Raw genomic sequence first — 19,981 nt, 5'->3', positions numbered from 1 at the left:
GTTATTGAGAAACTTTATATGCAGTCAGCCCTCCAGATAACCTGGCAACAAGTGAAAAAGCAGTGGCAGATTTAAAAATGTGTCCGTCCATCAGAGCTGTGGTTTAGATCCACAAGGAATGTCAACAAATGCAGATAGCTGTATTGATTCTTATCAACAAGCTGTTGATATCAACAAGGAGCCGCGACGACACAATGGGTTGAATCCTTATGCCAGCTGAACTGCTGACCTGAAGGTTGGGTTGCTGACCTGAAGGTTGCCGGTTTGAATCCACAAGATGGGGTGAGCTCCTGTCTATCAGCTCTAGCTTGCAGGGATATGAGAGAAGCCTCCCAGTTAACACATCCAGGCATCCACTGAGCAACATCTTTATGAATGGCCAATTCTCTCACACCAGAAGTGACTTGCAATATGTTCTCAAGTCACTCTTGACATGATAAACAAAAAACCAAGCTGTTATAGCCATTTCCCATTTCTACAAAGTATTATTATTATTATTATTATTATTATTATTATTATTATTATTAACTTTCTTTCTTTCCCACTCTTCTCACCCTTGCAGGGAATTCAGAGCCGCGTAAAAATGGCAATATTCGATGCCACACATTCAACAACATAAAATACAATACATCAATGTAATAAACAATTAAAACATATAAATATCATAAAACCATTAATGGTCTTAATTGACCATTTGATTGACCAAGCCATCTCAAATTATTTGGCATTGGAATGGAAATAGCACTGGACAGTGTTTTGTGATTGGGAAAGTCCATTTTCCTTCCAGCTACAGTGAGGATTATAGCTAAGATCAGGATGAACAAGGGAATCTGGGGAAAGGGTGGCAGATCATGCTAATAATTAAAAAAAATTAGGTCCAATCCCATGATTCGAATGCTAGTGGATTTGTCCACAATTGTGATGTTTATTGAATAGTTTTACCATTTGGTGCATAACTTAGTCACTCACACAGAATTTAGACTATTTTTACTTCCTATAACATATCTTATCTTAAATGTCTAATAAGCAGTTTCTACATAAATTGATATGATCTAGATTTACTGAAAAAAAATTGTTGCCATGTCAAAATCTGATTTAACACCAGATTCTTGTTTCCTGCTATAGTTTCATAGGGGTTTGCCACATTAAGTTCCCTAAACTGTCACTTGCTTAGCAGATGACACTATTATTTGAGAAATACTATACAGTATTTTCTTGAGAAGTCCATCATCTGTCCTCATAACCCTGCCTGCTGAATCTGGATTTTGTAGGAAAAATGAGGAACTGCATGGAAGGAGAGCTGTTAACATGAACTAGCTGTAGAGATTTTACTGTCAGATGTGGTTGCAAACGTTTTGTGACTGTAGGTAAAAAGAATTGTGCAAGGCAAATGCAGTGATAGAAATCTAGCTTCCTTGGTGTTTCTGAAAAAAATGCAAAATGAAAGGAATTCAAGGGGATAAAGGATCTAATTGATTTAACGTGAGAACTTCTGTGTTCCGTTTTTAGGGATGTGGTGCCAGCCATTTAAGGAGATCTTTTGTTCCAAATAAACTTTGCTCGTAGTAGAAGCTGCCATCCTTTTGTTGAGAAACGCTAGATGCCTATTATCGTATCTTTTGCTGTTTTTGGAAAATGTCCTTGCCACAAACAGTGCCAGGTAGACAGATGAATGTGGCGCCCAGCTCTTTAGTCCTGTGCCGTTGTTCATTCAGAATAAGCACAGGGCAGAGTGACAATCCAATCTTTGTGCGAAGCTCACTGTGCTCCTCTTAATACTTTTTGTTCATATACGACATTTGGGGAGGAAATAGTTCTGACACCAGAATTCCAAATGTTGCCTGTAAACTGTTTTTAAATTTCTGTGTTTAGATTAAACCCCATTTGTTTCAGATGTAATATGCATATGAGAATCTAAATTGTTTTATTATTGCCTGCTTAAATGCAAAACAGAACTCTTCTACTTATGGTTTATATCTATTGAGCTCACAGTGGTACCAAATGCATTGCACACATCTGGAGTTCATTGCAGAATTAGACCTTGGTTACGAAGTCGGCAATATCCAACCTTTAAAATATCCATAGGTTGTGCCTACACTGTGTAATGAATACAATTTGATACCACTTTCAGTGCCATGCCTCAATGCTATGGAATCATGAGAGCTGTAGTTTGGTGAGGCAAAAACACTATTTGCCAGAGAAAGCAAAAGACTTTGTAGTTAAGGTGGTATCAAGCTGTATTAATTCCATAGTGTAGCTGCACCCTTAGTTATAGTCTTATACAGTGCAACTCTTTCAAATGAAGAAGTATGTTTCTGTTTGCAGACAGAGATAAGAAAAAACCATAATGTTTCAAATAAATAAGAAAAATAAGAACCCCACCAACGATGGATCTGGACAAAAATTGGCACACCTAACACGGCCAACTGTGAATACTGGCAGGGTTTGGGGGTGATTGAACTTGGCATCCAGGGGTTACAATTCACCCGTATTCAGAAAACACTTGGACCCAGAAGATGACTGATCTGGACCACACTTGGCACACAAACCCAACATGGCCAACTTTGCGTACTGGTGGACTTTGGGGTGAAATCTGAGAGTTATAGTTCACCCGTATTCAGAGAACACTGAACCTAGCAAATGATGGATCTGGATCACACTTGGCAGACAGACCCAAAATGGCTAGCTGTGCATACAGGTGGGGTTTGGGGGTGATAGCATATGGGAGTTGTAGTTCAACCTTATCCAGAGAGCATGGAACCCAGCCGACAATGGATCTGGACCAAACTTGGCACACAGATCCAACATGGCCAGCTGTGCATACAGGGCTGGCTTGGGGAGGATTGACCCAAGATTATGGGAATTGTAGTTCACCCACATTTTTATGTTTTTTCTGAAGGGAGCATTCATAAAAAACGAAATGAAAGACTGGCTTTTTTCTAATAAATAGTGGTACTAATTAACTAAATGATATTACCCAACACCCCAAAACAAACAATGTATTTTTCAAATAACCCGGGCACCACCGGGTATCCAAGCTAGTAAAATAATAAAAAACAAACTGAAAGACACTATAAACAATGTTAAAATATTAAAAGATTGAAATAATTTAAAACCATGTGCATTTATCTTAAACAAATATTAGGTCCCAAAAACTTGGACACCATGTTGCCATAAGTGGGATCCCACAGCAGAGAAGGTCCTTTCTCATGTCCTCACACAGTGCATTACTGGGAGAAGATGGCATCCATAGTCATCCTTCCAAATTAATGTTTTTTTACTTTTGCAGACTTAAATATTTATGGATTTGATTGAAATGTTCTCTCTGGGAATATCTACGGCCAACTTCCTCCCATTATACCGGAGGACCTAGAGCAGTGGTTCTCAACCTGTGGCTCCCCAGGTGTTTTGGCCTACAACACCCAGAAATTCCAGCCAGTTTACCAGTTGGTAGGATTTCTGGGAGTTGAAGGCCAAAATATCTGGGGACCCACAGATTGAGAACCACTAACCTAGAGATTTCTAGAGAGAACCCTTCTCAAGAACCTCTAGGTCTTCCAATGCAATTCTATAGTCAGTTTTTGGCAGAGTCTACCATGGAGTTATGCTGTAACATCTATACATTTTAGAGAGGTGTTATATCAGGAAAAAATAGCCATTCCTTTCTCCGTGCTTTTCCCTTTCATGGTGGTCCTTTTCCCGTGACCTCAGCAAATGTGGAGGGTTGACTCATGGAATCAGGATTAGCATGCTTTATTTAGTACTTTAAGATTAAAATCTATAGCTTTCTGGTGCTCAAAAATATCTGTTACACCAATTTGCATGAGAAACAGTCATCAAACATACTGCTTACAACAGGTCAGGCAATAATTATGATCTGGCTCAGATAACTTTTGAAGAGTATTGTGCCTCCTAACTACAAGGTATTGTCTGGGTGCATTAACTGCGTGATTTATGAAGATTGCTTTTTATTATGGCTGTGTGCTTGGCGTAGGGTAAGCTGACATGCCAGAAAATGTTTTCAGGATTTGCTTTTTTTTTCCTCCTTAAAGGACATTTGAAGAAAATAACAACTTATTATCTAACCCTCAGTATGTTGTGATGCTCAGACCATTTTGCTTCAGCGACTAAATCCAGTCTTAGTTAGATTAGACCCATTTAAATTATGGTGGCAAAGCTCCTCTGAACAAATCTTGCCAAGAAATCCCCAAAAATGTTTGAAACAACTTGAAGGAACACAACAAACTTTTAACTATGACTGGTTCCATCCCACTGATTTTATTGATTTTCTTGGAGGTTTAGTATGAGGCCCTTTCTACACTGCCATATAAAATTCAGTTTATCTCCTTTGAACTGGATTATATGGCAGCGTGGACTCAGGTAATCCAGTTCAAAGCAGATATTGTGCATTATCTGCCTTGATATTATGAGTTATATGCCAGTGTGGAAGGTCCCTGAATCACCAAAATTTGTTTTTGTTTAATGGTAAATACTATCTCTTTGCCACCTTTCTCCTACAAATCTCCAAAAAGCCAAGAAAACCCTACCAGATTTAACTGGAAATGGTTGCAAATGTATATTTTTGGTTTCATTTTTAGATTCTTGTAGGTTGACTATGGCCCCTTTTATACTGCCATAAAACCCAGATTATCAATAATAATAATAATAATAATAATAATAATAATAATAATAATAATAATAATAAAAACCGTACTTTATTTATATTCCCCTCTATCTCCACGAAGAGACTCAGAACGGATTACAGGGTACATATATGGCAAACATTCAGTGCCATTATACAATTGACAACAAGACAGACAGCACATAGACAAGGCTTCCTTCTTTTTTCATCCCGGCATCTGGAGGCTATACTTGACTTGGCCATGGGGAGATGCTGTTGTTTCATTTTTCCATGCCGAGGAGCCTGTTGTCCATGGACAGCTTCCTGATCGAATTGCTGGCATGTTTTCATGTGCACCTTTTACCTCCCCACCATATCTACTCACATTACTGTTTTTGAACTGCTAGGTAACCAGAAGCTAGGGCTGACGGCGGGAGCTCACCCCAACCCGCAGCTTGTACTGCCAATTGTTCGGTCGGCAAGATCTTCTGTAGCTGGCGGTTTAACCCACTGTGCTAGCCGCAGCCCATATTATCTGATTGAATTGAATTATATGAGTCTACACTGCCATATAATCCACTTCAAAGCAGAAAAAATTGGATTTTATATGGCAATGTAGATGGGGCCTAGAATGTGTGTTGCATGTTTGGGGTGAAAATTGACCTCGAGGTGCTCTAGAGTTGTCTACTACATTACACCTGAAAAAATATTTGTCTCGTGTTGCAAAAAGCAATTTGTTGAAGATAGTTACACCACTTGCACCACTCTCTGCTAGAGTTCAAAGAAGAAGGAAAATCACTCAGAGGTTTTTTTAAAACATTATTTTGGTTTATCCTACCAAAGCAGAAGTGGGCAAGTGCTGGTAATCTAGCTGCAGTTTTACTGGTCCATGGATCCTTTTGCATATTATTCCTTTTGCATGAATGCAGATATAAAAATAACTTCCTGATGAAGATATCCATCCCTGCATCAAAACAAGAAAACAAACAAACAGATGTTCTTCTGGAAGTAGAGGGAAGCACACAATGTGCTAGACGATAATTGCTGTTCTCAAGTCTTCCAGAAATGTAACTTCTTATTTTTTGGTCCAGGAGCCACAAAAATGTCTAGGGAGGACATATGCAGACCTTGTGTTGAATGATTCCTATGGCTGCAATTAACATATACTGTAGTAAAAACTGCATGAGTGTGTTCTTCACTACATCCTATACATACAGGCAGTCCCCGAGTTACAAATGACTCATAGTTAAGAACGTGAGTGAGAGAAATTCACACCTGAAAGGGTTATTGTGGGGAAAAGGTGTCTCAACTGAAGCTTTATCACCAATCCTTGTTTCCACCGCAAGCCAAATTTTTCAAAATTCAATTATCACAGGGACAGAAAGTAAGGTGAAATCTTCTGAACAGGTGCACAGACAGCAAAACAAACATCACAGGTGTGTTAACCCTTTCCTTTTCTACCCAAAGATAGATAGAAAATGCTGGTTGTTACAGGGCTGTATGACCATATTCCAGAAGCATTCTCTCCTGACATTTTGTCCACATCTGTGGCAAGCATCCTCAGAGGTTGTGATGTCTGTTGGAAACCAGGCAAGTGGGGTTTATATATCTGTGGAATGTCCAGGTTGGGAGAAAGAACTCTTGTCTGTTTGAGCCAAGTATGAATGTTGCAACTGGCCACCTTAGCCTTGAATAGCCTTGCAGCTTCAAAGCCTGGCTGCTTCCTGCCTAGGAGAATCCTTTGTTGGGAGGTGTTAGTTGACCCTGATTGTTTCCTGTCTGGAATTCCCCTGTATTTTAAGTATTGTTCTTTATATACTGTCCTGATTGTAGAGTTTTTTTTAAAAAAATGCTGGTATGAACCTCTCCTGTTCATAACTTGTAGTTGCTTTTGGTGTGCAAAGAGCAAAACAATTGTAGGTAACCTAGTTTAAAAGTAATTACAAGTTCATACAACTCATTGTATGTAAGTTTTGTCATTAATGTGTTGTTGAAGGCTTCCATGGCTGGAATCACTGGGTTGCTGTGAGTTTTTCGGGCTGTTCCAGAAGCATTCTCTCCTGATGTTTTGCCCACATCTATTGCAGACATTCTCTGAGATTGTGAAGATCTCTGAGGATGCATGCTGTAGATGTCAACTAAACATTAGGAGAGAATACTTCTGGAACATGGCCACATAGCCCGGAAAACTCACAGTAACCCGGTGTTCCCATTAAAATTGTTTAAAGATCTTCTGTGGCAACTGTATGTTGACACTGACAATCAACCTACGGAAATACAGCAATTGAAAAATTGCATTTAATAGGGGTGTGTGTAGCGTGGGAGAGGTTGGTTGGAAAGCATCAAATACAAGCTCCCAATCATTGTGGGGTGTTTCTGTAAATGAAAAACAAACAAGCAATCGAGGTGGTGTTCTAGTGGTAGCCTATTTCCAGGTACTTATGATTCAAAGGGAGTAGCACCTGGGTCCTGTCAGCACAACAGCTAGCTTCAGTGAGTAATTTTAAATTTTCTTAGTGCAGTTGGCAACCTGCCACTGCCTGCCTGGTGAGGTGGGTTGGATGTGTTTTATTAGAGTGATAATAATGTCACCTGCCTTGCCTTTCTTTCCATTTCTGGACAGGGTAATTTTGCTTGGAGCAAAGGGATAATAACTCCAAGATACAAACACCTTAACTTTGATGCAAGAGGGCAGCTATTGGAAGGAAAGAAAGAAAGAAGAGGAGAGGAGAGGAAAAAAAGCTCACACTTAGGACCCTTCCACACAGCTGTATACAATCCACATTGAACTGGATTATATGGCAGTGTAGACTCATATAATCCAGTTCAAAAGAGGTATTGTGGATTATCTGCTTTGACATTCTGGGTTATATGGCTGTGTGAAAGGGCCCTTATTCCAGTTTTCAAGGCTCACAGCCATACCAGGGTTATATGTGATTCTCCCCTATGATCATGACTGAAGAAGGGAAGGCTAAACACCATTCTCTCTTTGGCTCTTCCAACAGGCTTTTGGAGAATGATTTCCCCATCTCCATGATAGACCTGTATTTACGTCAATTTCCTCATCTGTTGTACTTTATCTTGTCCTATCAGTGTATTATAGTCACAGGGTCCACCCCACTCCAAGTTGCTCTCCTATTGACGATAGCACTTAATCATCTACCTTGTTTACAATATTCACTCACTGCACTTTACCCAGTTCATTTTATTTTTTCTACTTGGGTGCCAAATCCATGTTTCTACTATTATTGCCTTTATATATATATTATTACGTTTAGAGTGTTAATTTAATTTCTGTCTGTATTTTCTGATGTTATTTTAGTTTGTTTGCTGTTTTATCCAGGTTTGGCCCCATGTAAGCCGCCCTGAGTCCCTTCAGGGAGATGGAGGTGGGGTACAAAAATAATTTTAAAAATTCTCCTAAATCAGTGGTTCCCAACCTTTTTTTGACCAGGTGCCACTTGACCAAGAACCTGTCAGGATCACTGTAGCAGCCTGGAACTGACTACTTTGGTTCTCTGCCATAAAGGAGGCGGGGGGGGGGGGGGGGGGCGGGGGCGGGGAGAGAGGCTGGTTGCAGGGTAGTGTATATAAGACATCTGTTTTGTGAAGGAAATAGAAATTGCAGTTAACAGACTGTGGACACAGTGTTTGGCCACGAAGGGACGATGGGAGTTGGGCTGTTATATTACAGGGTGATTGAGTGGGAAATCTTTAGAACTGTTATTCAGTGATTGTGGAAAGGCGGTATGAATAATTTGCTTCCAGCGTATTATTGTTGTGAGCTTGATTTCAACTACAAGAACTTCCAGAGCCTTACAGGACCACTTTGACCAGGGACCACTCTCCAACATTAGTACCAAAAGGGTTACAAATCAGTTTTTGGTCAACTTTAGATTCGGTTTGGTTATTTGGGTTGCTGATTCAAAAAATTGCTTTGGATAGACCACATCAGCTCTAGTTTCTGATACAGAAGATATGCCACCAAGCAGTCGCCATCTGTGCGCTCACAGAAATCCATATTTAGTAATCTACAGCTGATGTGGTCTATCCAATGCAATTTTCTGAATCAGCACCCCAAATAATCCCAGAAACAGGCCTAAAAACAAAGTTCTGCAGAAAGGAGAGGAAATAAATTAAATTAAATTAATAAAGAGGAAGGAAGTTCACAGAACAGATTTACATTCTCTCTGCCCACTTCTGCCTTCCAGCCCACGGGTTGGGAATCACTACCCTAAATAATAATAAAAATTGCCCACTGCACTCCTGACATTATTTCTAATAATATAACAAGGATAGTATCTGGTTGAGCCCTAAAACAACATAGACAACTACTGTTTTTGTTTATTTCTATGCCAACAAGCTGCTGTTGTTGAAATGAATAAATGCTGCCCATCAATATCCTTTCTTGGAGTGTTTTGCATATCAAGCCATTGTGTATTTCTTTCTTGGAAATACACCAGCCATGTATTTAATGACCGTCTCTCTACATCTCCATTTCTTTAGTGTAGCAAAATCCTCTTTGGAAGAGAAAAAATTAAATACATCTTGAAATAAGCCACTGTCATAAAGAGCTGTAAAGATTTCCGGTCAATAGAAACAGTTGGTTTTACTGAGACCTAAAGTTGGTGATAATTAACAATAATTTTAATAAGTCATTGAATGGTTTGGAAGGGATTGTTCTGAATCAAATGCAGCAGCAAAATATTCTTGTTACACAACAGTTGATTTAAAATTGTAAACAGAACTGACTGCTATATTGTTTTATTGTTGTTTCCGGTGCTTTAATTGAAGTAGGAACGGAGCTACCCACACTGTACAATTATAAGACATTGATAATCACTTTAATTGGCACTCTGAATCACAGGGAAGCTTTGGGTTTGTCGTTTGTTCAGAGTTGTTTTAGAATTTTAAACTAGAAAACTATGGTGTTGTAGTTCAGTGGAATGGACTAGAACTTTCGAGCAGGAACTTCATCAAACTACAAATCCCAATATTCCATAGGAGGGAGGATCGGCAGTTCAAGCAGTATTAATCTGCTACAATTCTACACTGTGGATTCACCTGTGAAAAGAGAATTTATTCTCATACCTAAATCAACACTATGTCTTGAGTTTTTCACCCTTACTTTTTTCGTGTCAGGAATGACTTGAGAACTTGCAATCACTTCTGGTGTGAGAGAATTGGCCGTCTGCAAGGACGTTGCCCTGATGTTCGATGTTTTGCCATCCTTGTGAGAAGCTTCTCTTGTGTCCCAATCAATCAGGCACAGATATCTATGTCAAAATGCTAAGCAAATGGTGTAAATAAAAATAAGATTTCCAAAACAATGTTTAGTTCTCACTACTTTGTTCATGTAGTTCTAGTAGTCAATAAGGAAATGCTAAAGTAAATATTCTTATTCGGACTAATTGTGTATATTTTTCTTAAAATATATATATTATTGTCAAATATACAGGGTGTTTGAAAAAGAACTCCCTATTCACCATTGAAATTCAATGGTGAATAGGGAGTTCTTTTTCAAACACCCTGTATTTCTAGGATGTGTTGTACACCTTATTCATCTACTGAACATATACAACATAACCTGTATAAATCTCAACAGGAAAAGATTCTAGTATCTGATATATACACGACCCAATAACAGGTAATCCCTGATATGGTTATCAACTAGTGGATCAATTTGTTTTTGTGTTCCTCAATGAGAGGATGGGGAGCTGGAGCTGACAGAGGGAGCTCACTCACTCTCCCTGGATTCAAACCGCCAACCTGTCAGTAACAGCCCACCCTTACAAAGCCTGTATGTAAACTTTTAAGATTGATAGTGGAGATAGATAGATAGATAGATAGATAGATAGATAGATAGATAGATAGATAGATAGATAAGCATGCTTATATCCAGTAGAGGCAACCACACAACTGTTGTTATATATAATGGAAAACTCCTCTCTTGCTTACCTACACTATAATCCTCTCATAGCTTAGAAAGTTATATCTCGGTCTGTCTGAGAGCAGTTTCCCAAACAGATTTTTTCCCAAATTTATATTCCTGTGAATATTTATTCAAAATTAAGTCCCAATTAATGCTAACTCAAGCTAGTCTGAAATAAATGGGGACCTATGTTAGATATAATCCACTGTGGTGGTAAGTCTAGAGACCAACGGGCACATTTCTAGAATAAAAAAGCACTTTCATTTTGAAGAAAAAGTAGCTACAGGACACTAATCCAGGAGATGTTTTGAGTCTAATATATTGCTGAAATTGACCTTTAAAGGTTGGGAGGAGAAGGGGAGAGATGAACTATAGTGCAATACATAATTGATGGAACTTGCAGCCACAACATATGGTGACAGGCAATTGAGGATTAAACAAATGCATGGAGGACTGATCCACACATTTTAATTAGTCAAGATATTATTAGCTTGTATGGCTACATGCAATCCTCCTCCAGGCCCTTCTACACAACTGAATAAAATCCCACATTATCTGATTTGAACTGGAATATATGGCAGTGTGGACTTGGAGCCCTTCCACACAGCCATATAACCCAGAATATCAAGGCAGAAAATCCCACAATGTCTGCTTTGAACTGGGTTATCTGAGTTCACACTGCCATATATCCCAGTTCAAAGCAGAAAATATGGAGTTTTATTCAGCTGTGTGGAAGGGGCCTAAAATATCCCAGTTCAAAGCAGATATTGTGGGATTTTTTGTCTTGATATTCTGGGTTCTATGGCTGTGTGGAAGGGCCTTCAGAGGCAGTGTGGCACTATTGAAAAGGACTGTTGCTTTCATGGCCGTCTTCATAATCCCCACCCTCAAAAAAGGTAATCAAAAGTAATGGAAAAGTAATGGGTAGTATAAAAGCAACATCATGTGTTACCAACTTTTATCATTGTAATGAGTAACAGCAGCTGGTTCCTGTTTAAAGATGGCAATGATAATGGATCTTATTGCTTCTGAAAAGCAATTTGTCCATTTCTGTTCATTACTATAGAAGAACATTTACATTGCTGTCCTCATTGGACAATGCCTACTTTCACCATTGAACCTGTTTTATTTCTGCTAAGCCTTTGCTTGAGACCCCACCTACACTGCCATATAAAATCCAGATTATCTACTTTGAACTGGATTATATTTAAAATGTTTACAAGCAATGCTTTTGGGTTGGAAAGATTAGAAGAAATGTTGTCCAGGGGACGGCCAATTAGATTTACTCAGTTTTCGAGGAGGCTCTTTCCGTGTCCCCCCAAAAATAGTTTTGGTATAAAACTATTTAGCTGCTTGTGATTCCTTTATTTTATCACTTTTAAATGTATTTATTTTGCAGTGCTTTTGACACGAAATAAATAAAATAAATGAACTGGATGATATGACAGTGTAGACTCATATAATCCAGTTCAAAGCAGATAATGTGGATAATCTGCTTTGATCTGAATTATATGTCAGTGGAGAAGGTGCCATAGGTAGACTTCAAAAAGACGTAGCACAAGATCATCTGAAGCATCTGCTTCATATGGTGAATTTTGGGTAGTAGAATGAGGTCCCTTCCACACAGCTGAATAAAATCCCACATTATCTTCTTTGAACTGGGATATATGGCAGTGTGGACTCAGATAACCCAGTTCAAGCAGACATTGTGGGATTTTCTGCCTTGATATTCTGGGTTATATGGCTGTGTGGGAGGGCCCTGAGACTGGGGCCATCATCTGGAAAAAATGTATATTTTCTTTTCAATTATTATAGCTCTCAAGAGTATCCAGCAAGCATGATTGAGGGTTGTTCTGGTTCTGAAATTCTGTGAGTTAAAGCTGTAAAATGTAACTTTCCCTGGCGCTGAATGGGGTATAGTCCACTTGAATGATCTACAGCACTAGCGCCATAGTCGTGAATAGAGAGTATCCATTCATTTTAATGAGGTCGAGAACCTCCCGGTGGTTTGTGCCCTCAAATTAATTAGTGGGTGGGATGCCTCTTGGATTTTATACCTCGGAGACCAAAATGTCTCAAAACAAACCATTACATGATCTTTTAAAATATATACACCAACAGCCTTTTAGACATATTTAGTTTTGCAGTTTTTCCCAGTGTCTCCAAATGTCTGACCAACCATTTATTCCATGTTTGGCTTGTTAAGAAAGTTTATTTCCGTACCATACCATACATACATCTGTTTTACTAAGCGCTGCTTGTTTTACTTTTTTTGTTTTTCAATTTCCTTCCCAGCACATTTCCTGTTGATGCATTTTAACAGCCTTGTTCTCATGAGTAAAATTCTTTCGTTCCTGCAATCTGCTTCAGCTTTGAGACCGGGCAAACTATTTTGTACCCATTATACTGTTTAAAGATTTATTTATTTCTTGACTAAGCTAAAAAAAGAATGTGGGGGCTGCAATCTTGTGCATACCCACCCTGAGTTATAACCAGACCGTTGGAAAAGTTATTTTTGTGATTTTAACTTCCAGAATCCAGGAGTCAATATGACCATTCTCTAATTTCAACTGGACTTTGTTGTGGTGTTCTGCGATTGCGGATTGCAAAAAAGCTCCTTCGCAGTCAGTGTATCCCAGAGATTAAATGTCTGCTATTCTAGGAACAGGGACGGGGAAAGAAAGCAAGGGGAATCAATTCTAAGCAAAAACATTTGTTCTAAATCTTCATTGTTTTTGTTTGTGTTATTTCATCACTGTATACATAAAAATTTCTTTTCCACTTAAAGGTAGAGACCTGTGGGTTCTTGCTCTGGGAAGGTTCCCAACCCAGCATAGGATTGGCATACCAGAGTTCAAGTATGTTGCTAATATGCATGGGGACGAGGTACGTGTACAACTTCAACTGTTGCCGTTTTTTTAACATTATTATTTACCAGGTGCCTTGGAAGTAGACCAACTCACATACACAGAGGAGACTTGTGGTGGTGGTTTTGAGGACAATCTGACTCCAATAATCTATTAGGGGTTAGCCATTTGTGATTTTTTACAATATGGAAGAATTAAACTGTCACGAAGAGAGGTGTGTTATCAATTAAATTATGATCAAACTACACATGTAACATTTAGAGGAGATGTTGTTAGAATGCTCTGCTAAGTGGAAATATAGTTTTTTTAAAAACAAGTTTGCTTTTTAGTTATGGTGAAACAAGAAGGCAGATTTAGAATCTCATTTTGATGTTTCTCTTTTAATGTGTGTCATTTGTACACAGATGTGTTATACCTATAGAATATTTGCAGTTCCCTTATTCATCATTTTTTGAAAAGTACAGTAGAGTCTCGCTTATCCAACATTCTGGATTATCCAACGCATTTTTGTAGTCAATGTTTTTAATACATCGTGATATTTTGGTGCTAAATTCGTAAATACAGTAATTACTACATAGCATTACTGCGTATTGAACTACTTTTTCTGTCAAATTTGTTGTTAAACATGATGTTTTGGTGCTTAATTTGTAAAAGAGATAAGCAAACACTATAAAGGTTCAAAACATAAAAAGAGATGTGACATGTAAAGGCCATAGAAATAGTAAAATCATAACCTAATTTGATGTGTAATAGGCTTTTACTTAATCCCTCCTTATTATCCAACATATTCGCTTATCCAACATTCTGCCAGCCGGTTTATGTTGGATAAGTGAGACTCTACTGTATATGTAACAAATGTGTTACAAAGATAAAAAGATAACAAATATAACATTTAACTTTTTTGTCGTGTCGGAAGTGACTTGAGAAACTCACTTGAGAAAGTCACTTCTGGTGTGAGAGAATTGGCTGTGTGCAGAGACATTGCCCAAGTGATGGCTGTGGGAGGCTTTTCTTATGTCCCTGCTGGAACTGACAGACGGAAGCTCACCCCTGTGGATAACTGAAAATGTGGATGATAGTGAACCCTGTATTTTGACTATACTTGGGATAGAAACAGGGAGCCCCTGGTAGCGCAGCGGATTAAACCGCTGAGCTGCTGAACTTGCTGACCGAAAGATCAGTAGTTCAAATCTGGGGAGCGGAGTAAGCTCCCGCTGTTAGCCCCAGCTTCTGTCAACCTAGCAGTTCAAAAACATGCAAATGTGAGTAGATTAATAGGTACTACTCTGGCGGGAAGATAACGGTGCTCCATGCAGTCATGCCGGCCACATGACTTTGGAGGCATGTACAGACAATGTGACTTTTTGGCTTAGAAATGGAGATGAGCATCAACCCCCAGAGTCAGACACGACTAGACTTAATGTCAGGGGAAAAACCTTTACCTTTACCTGAGATAGAAACATACCATAGAACACCATAGAGAACTTCGAAAAGCCAACAAATACTTAAGGGGGAAATATTTTGAAGCGTGGATAAGTGAAACCTTGGATATTGAGTCCATTGATAAGTGTGTTATACTGAGCAAGCATAATAAAAATTGTATGCAGTAATGATAGTGAACCCATCACCAAGACACTACACTTGGAAGGCAATCAGATTCTGCTGCAAGTGATAGCCTATGATAATGACTATTAGTAGTAGTGACATGTAATATTTTTCAAAGGGTAGTGTTTGGAATATAGTTACACGAGTGTTTACAGCCTCCAGTAATCTAGTGTGTCTGAGGCTGGATCTACACTGCCATATAATGCATTTTCAGAATGTAGATTAACTGGCAGTGTAGACTTGTATAATCCAGTTCAATGTAGTAATCTGCATTCTGAAATTGCATTATATGGCAGTGTAGATGGGGCCTGACATGACTGGGGATGAACAACACAAAGTCCTAGTCATCTACCACTTCCCCCATCTACATTGGTGCTCCTCAATAAGAGGGTCCTAGGTACATGATGTTAGTGGGAGTCCACCTGTAAAAGACCTTGGCAAATGAAATATGCCTTGTGGAATTACCCTGCTTTTTTCACAAGGGGATCCAGATCAATTTCCTCAATATATCAAGGGTGGTGAACCTATGGCACGTGTACCAGAAGGGATACGCAGTGCCCTCTCTCCCTCTCACACTCATGCCACCCCCCCTCCCACTCTCACATGCTCTCTCTCTCTCTCACACACACACACCCCACTCACCCCTTTCTCGCCTTACAGCCAGTTTTGAATTGCAGTTTGGGCACTTGGCCTCTCAAAGGTTTGCCACCACTGCAATATATCAACTGAGTACTCTGTTACACAGCATGGAAAAACTACCTTTTGGTGTAAGCCTTCTTAAAAATACTCAGCATGTTCCATACTACAAAAATAACATTTCCAAGCTCTTCTTAGTTATCTACACTAAACACCAAAATTAGGACAGCAGCACTTATTCAAATCCCATTGGATTCAGTGGATGTACTCTATTTGAGGACTGACTCGTCGTTTCATGTTTTCTCTGCTTATCTGTGCTATGGTGACCCCATCAGTGTTTTTTTGGGGGCAAGATTTAGAAGTGGTTTGCTATTGCTTTCATCTGGGGCTGAGCATGACTTGAGACCTCTTCACAGGGGGCAAAGTGTCAAAATGTGCTTCTTCCTCCACCATGTGATGGAAAGTGTTTTTCGGATAGCTTCAACAGAGCTGCCCTCATTTTCCTTCCCCTTTCCCCATGTGGTGGTGGTGGGGCATTGCGTGTTGCCACCCTTTCTCCCATCTGATAGGGACAGGGTGCCAACGCGCCCTGTCTTGTTCCCACCATGTGATGGGGAAGGGGGAAAGTGCACAGGGCACCATAAGGTTCTCTGTGTGCCTTCCCTTTTGCCAGTGCAATGACATGGCCCTGAAGAGGTCCTTGCTCAAGATCACCCAGTGGATTTCATGCCAAAGCTGGAATTCAGACACAGTCATAGTCTAACTCCAGGGCCACTAACTGGTCTGTTTATGTCTCAGCATTGTATCTATAGCCCCTTCTACACTGCCATATAATGCAGTTCAAAGCAAATAATCTGGAATTTATATGGCATTGTGGAAGGAGCCTAGAGTTCTTTCCCTCTGATAGAATGATCTTACACCACCAAAAGTCTTTCCATTAGAACAGTGGTTCTCAACCTGTGGGTCCCCATGTGTTTTGGCCTACAACTCCCAGAAATCCCAGCCAGTTTACCAGCTGTTAGGATTTCTGGAAGTTGAACCCCAAAACATCTGGGGACCCACAAGTTGAGAACCACTGCATTAGAACCTTTGAATCCACCTCTCATTTGCTTTTTGCATTTATCTTGGCTTCTTTTTTACCTATTGCTACAGCTATATTCTGTATTAAATGTAAACAACCTGTGATTTTAAAGTCCCTTTTATGATTTTGTCCCATCTTACTTTGCTGTCTTCTCCCTTTTTTCTTGAATGCTTTCTTTCACCATTAACCAAATACTAATAATCTTGGCTCCCTTTCACTCCCTTATATATCTTCTCTTTTGGTGCTTTCTTTGCCGGCCTCTTATGGGTGAGGCTCATCCCATATTACCTGCCCAGGCATTTCAGCATGTCAAATAACTATTTTAATTACCGTTCTATGTTTCAGCCTGGTTTAATTGTTGGTTACTGTTACCCTTGCTATGTGTTGCTTATATTATACTGTTTTAATTGTATCGAGTCCTGGGAGCTTATCCTGCCTTGGGGGATTGTTAATAAATAAATGTTTTGGTCACATCTATTCTTGATGAATTTCTGAGTCATCCCAGTGAGAGCTCACCCTGCCTGCTCCCTGGATTTTTTCTTTCTTTTAATGCAGTTCCTCAGTCTTGATTAGCAAGTTTAAAGTTTCCCCTCTCCTTCCAAATCCCTTTTCTTTTGATCACATGCTTTTTTAGATTGTAATGTCTTCAGGCATTTGATTATACTTTTGGTGCTTTTTACAAATGATAAAATCACCATCTCTAACTTGATTTATTGGATTGTTTCTAAAGTCTGGCATTTGCCAGCAAGCCTGCAAAAATAGATGACAGCCCAACCATACCCACCAACTGCCCTAATTTGGCAGTGAGAATCTGGATTAATCCTTTGTTGTCCCACTTTTTCAGCAGGTTTCAAAATGTCTCAGTTTCTCCTCCTGCCCTTTCCCACTTTATCCTAAGTTTATTTTCATGCAGCAAACTGTGTTCAAAGTGCAAAAGTAAGTTGCATTCAACTCCGGGTGATGAATTACGAAAAATAATTTTGCCCTTCCCTGTAGACTTAGGCAAAAGCAAGCTACTGCACCCTCTTCTAGCTTTTGTCTTCTTTATTAATGGTTTTTGCCATGTTGACTACACTTTGATGTTGTGTAGCCACACATGGCTCAATTTCTATCTGTGAAAATTTGTGTTTTCTGTAGTTAAATTAGGAGGAGGGGAGGATAACAATAAAGCAAGTGAAGTTAAGTACCTCTGCCTAATTTTGGTGAAAAACTACCAGAATGTAGTAGTTATGGATAGCTGGCTGTGTGGAATAAGATGTGAGGAAGTCTGCTTTTGCCAGGCCAGTAGCACAACTAAATCTCAACCCCAACCTACAATAGTCACCATCACTGACTTTGTGCTTTAGACGTGACTAGGATTAATATAGAAATGAAACTCTCTACCTTTTGCATTTGCTTAGAACTGTTACCTGTTTAGTATTGGGAGTGAGATCATGGCAAGCCCATCAGTAGTGGAACTTTTGACATCTAGTAAATGTTGTTGTGAAAAGAGTAATGATCTACCAGCAACTGATATTTAAGGGTCAAAGGCCAAGTGTGGAATTAAAAACTCTATTTAGGTATTAAATATTAACTATGACACATGCCATCGGCTAGGGAAAGCATTAAAAGCTCCATGGTACAAAAATAGAAATAGAAAATTGCAATATACCTAGGCTGTAAAACCTCTTCAATCCTGGATATTGGTTGGATTTGCATACCCCACTTTCCCTAACCAGCAGTTGTACTCTAAAATATCAGAAGACCATCAGATTTGGAAAGCCTAACGCAGGACAATGATAACCTCTCAGAGTAAAAAGGGATAGTTTGATACTAGTTTCCATTTCAAGGAACAGTTTTCACAAAGTCACATTATGGCATGGCTAATCCTATTGGAAAATGAAAACACAAGTAAACCTTACTAATCATAATAACTTTATCTCTATCCTGCTACCATCTCCCAAAAGGGACTCAGGTCAGCTTACAAAGGCACATAGTAGTGCAGCAGAATAACACAAGGTACAATAAAATACGTAAACATTTATAAAACAATAACAATGTCAAGAATATAAAACAGATAGACAGAAAAACAGCATTTAAAACCCATACTAATTTAAATAAAATACTCAGTAAAATGCAGCAAAAGGCCATAACAATTTCAGTCACAAAAAATGCCGGAGTCAAACAATTCACTTGGTTCTCAAGTTTTAACTGATGTTTAATCATGTTCAAAGGCCTGCTTGAAAAGCCATTCTTTCAAGGTTTTCCAAAAACATTGGAGGGTGGGGGCTAGCCTAATTTCTCTGGGAATGGCGTTCCAAAACTGAGGGGCCACCACCGAGAAGGCCCTCTCCTTCGTCCCCACCAACCATGCCTGAGATGGAAATGGGACCAAGAGAAGGGCCTCCCTGGCAGATCTTAGAGCCCACACCGGTTCATAGGGGGAGATGCAGCCTCGAAGATAGGTTGGACTCAAACTGTGTAGGGCTTTGTAGGTAATAACCTGCACTTTGAATCGGGACCGGACACTTGTTGGCAGCCAGTGCAGCTGCTTTAATAGGGGCAAGGTATGCTCCATATAGCTAGCCCCACTTAGTAATCTGCTGCCAACCTTTGCACCAACTGCAGTTTCCGAGCCGTCTTCCTAGATCTATATGCAATCCTCTTGCACTATTGACCACCTGCTTTCCTGGAATTATTGATCCTTATGAACTCTATAGCATAGTTCAGGCAGCTGGTGAAAAAAGAGAAAACATAGTATCTAGAGGATATTTTTTGTTGTATCCTAAAGTAAGATGAATGAGACATCCACCAAGTATAGCTAAAATGCTGGTCTTTGGCTCTTCTTTCTGTCAAACTTTAGTTTTGTATATAAAATTTTTGGTAAAATACAGGTGATAACTTTCAACTTCTTCACAGCATGCATCTATCCAGTTGGTAAACTGGGTGTCTTACTATCCTGCCGTGCAAAAAGATAATTTTACCACATACCAGCTACAGGGGGAAACATTTGTTTGTATCAGAGACACTCATTCGTACAATTGTGCTGAAACCAACAAAAATTGCTCATTCTCTTCTGCTTTTCAGTTACAAAAAAGCCCTGTGAACTTTATATCAGATACACGCAGTTTAGAAAAGTGGCAGAGTGAAACCTACCACTGCTATATCACCTGGTTAGCCCCATTTGAGAGTCTACAGGCCTTTCATTATATTATTATATCACAATACAACATGATATTATAATGAGGTTGATTCTATCC

The 19,981-nt window shown here is 39.3% G+C and overlaps 1 protein-coding gene across 2 annotated transcripts in view; it reads left to right on the top strand.

Annotated features, from left to right (window-relative positions):
- The window catches only part of cpm (carboxypeptidase M), a 70,948-nt gene that overhangs the window by 37,519 nt on the left and 13,448 nt on the right, over positions 1-19,981 (top strand). For both annotated transcript variants that reach the window (XM_016995861.2, XM_062982603.1), the window contains exon 3: positions 13,342-13,439. In XM_016995861.2, coding sequence (XP_016851350.2) covers positions 13,342-13,439 — 98 coding nt within the window. The remainder of the gene's footprint in view (positions 1-13,341; positions 13,440-19,981) is intronic.

The sequence above is a fragment of the Anolis carolinensis genome, chromosome 5 (genome assembly GCF_035594765.1).
Source record: "Anolis carolinensis isolate JA03-04 chromosome 5, rAnoCar3.1.pri, whole genome shotgun sequence".
Lineage (NCBI taxonomy): Eukaryota > Metazoa > Chordata > Lepidosauria > Squamata > Dactyloidae > Anolis > Anolis carolinensis.
The sequence above is the reverse complement of the archived record's forward strand: the minus strand, read 5'-3'. Positions and strand labels throughout refer to the sequence as shown.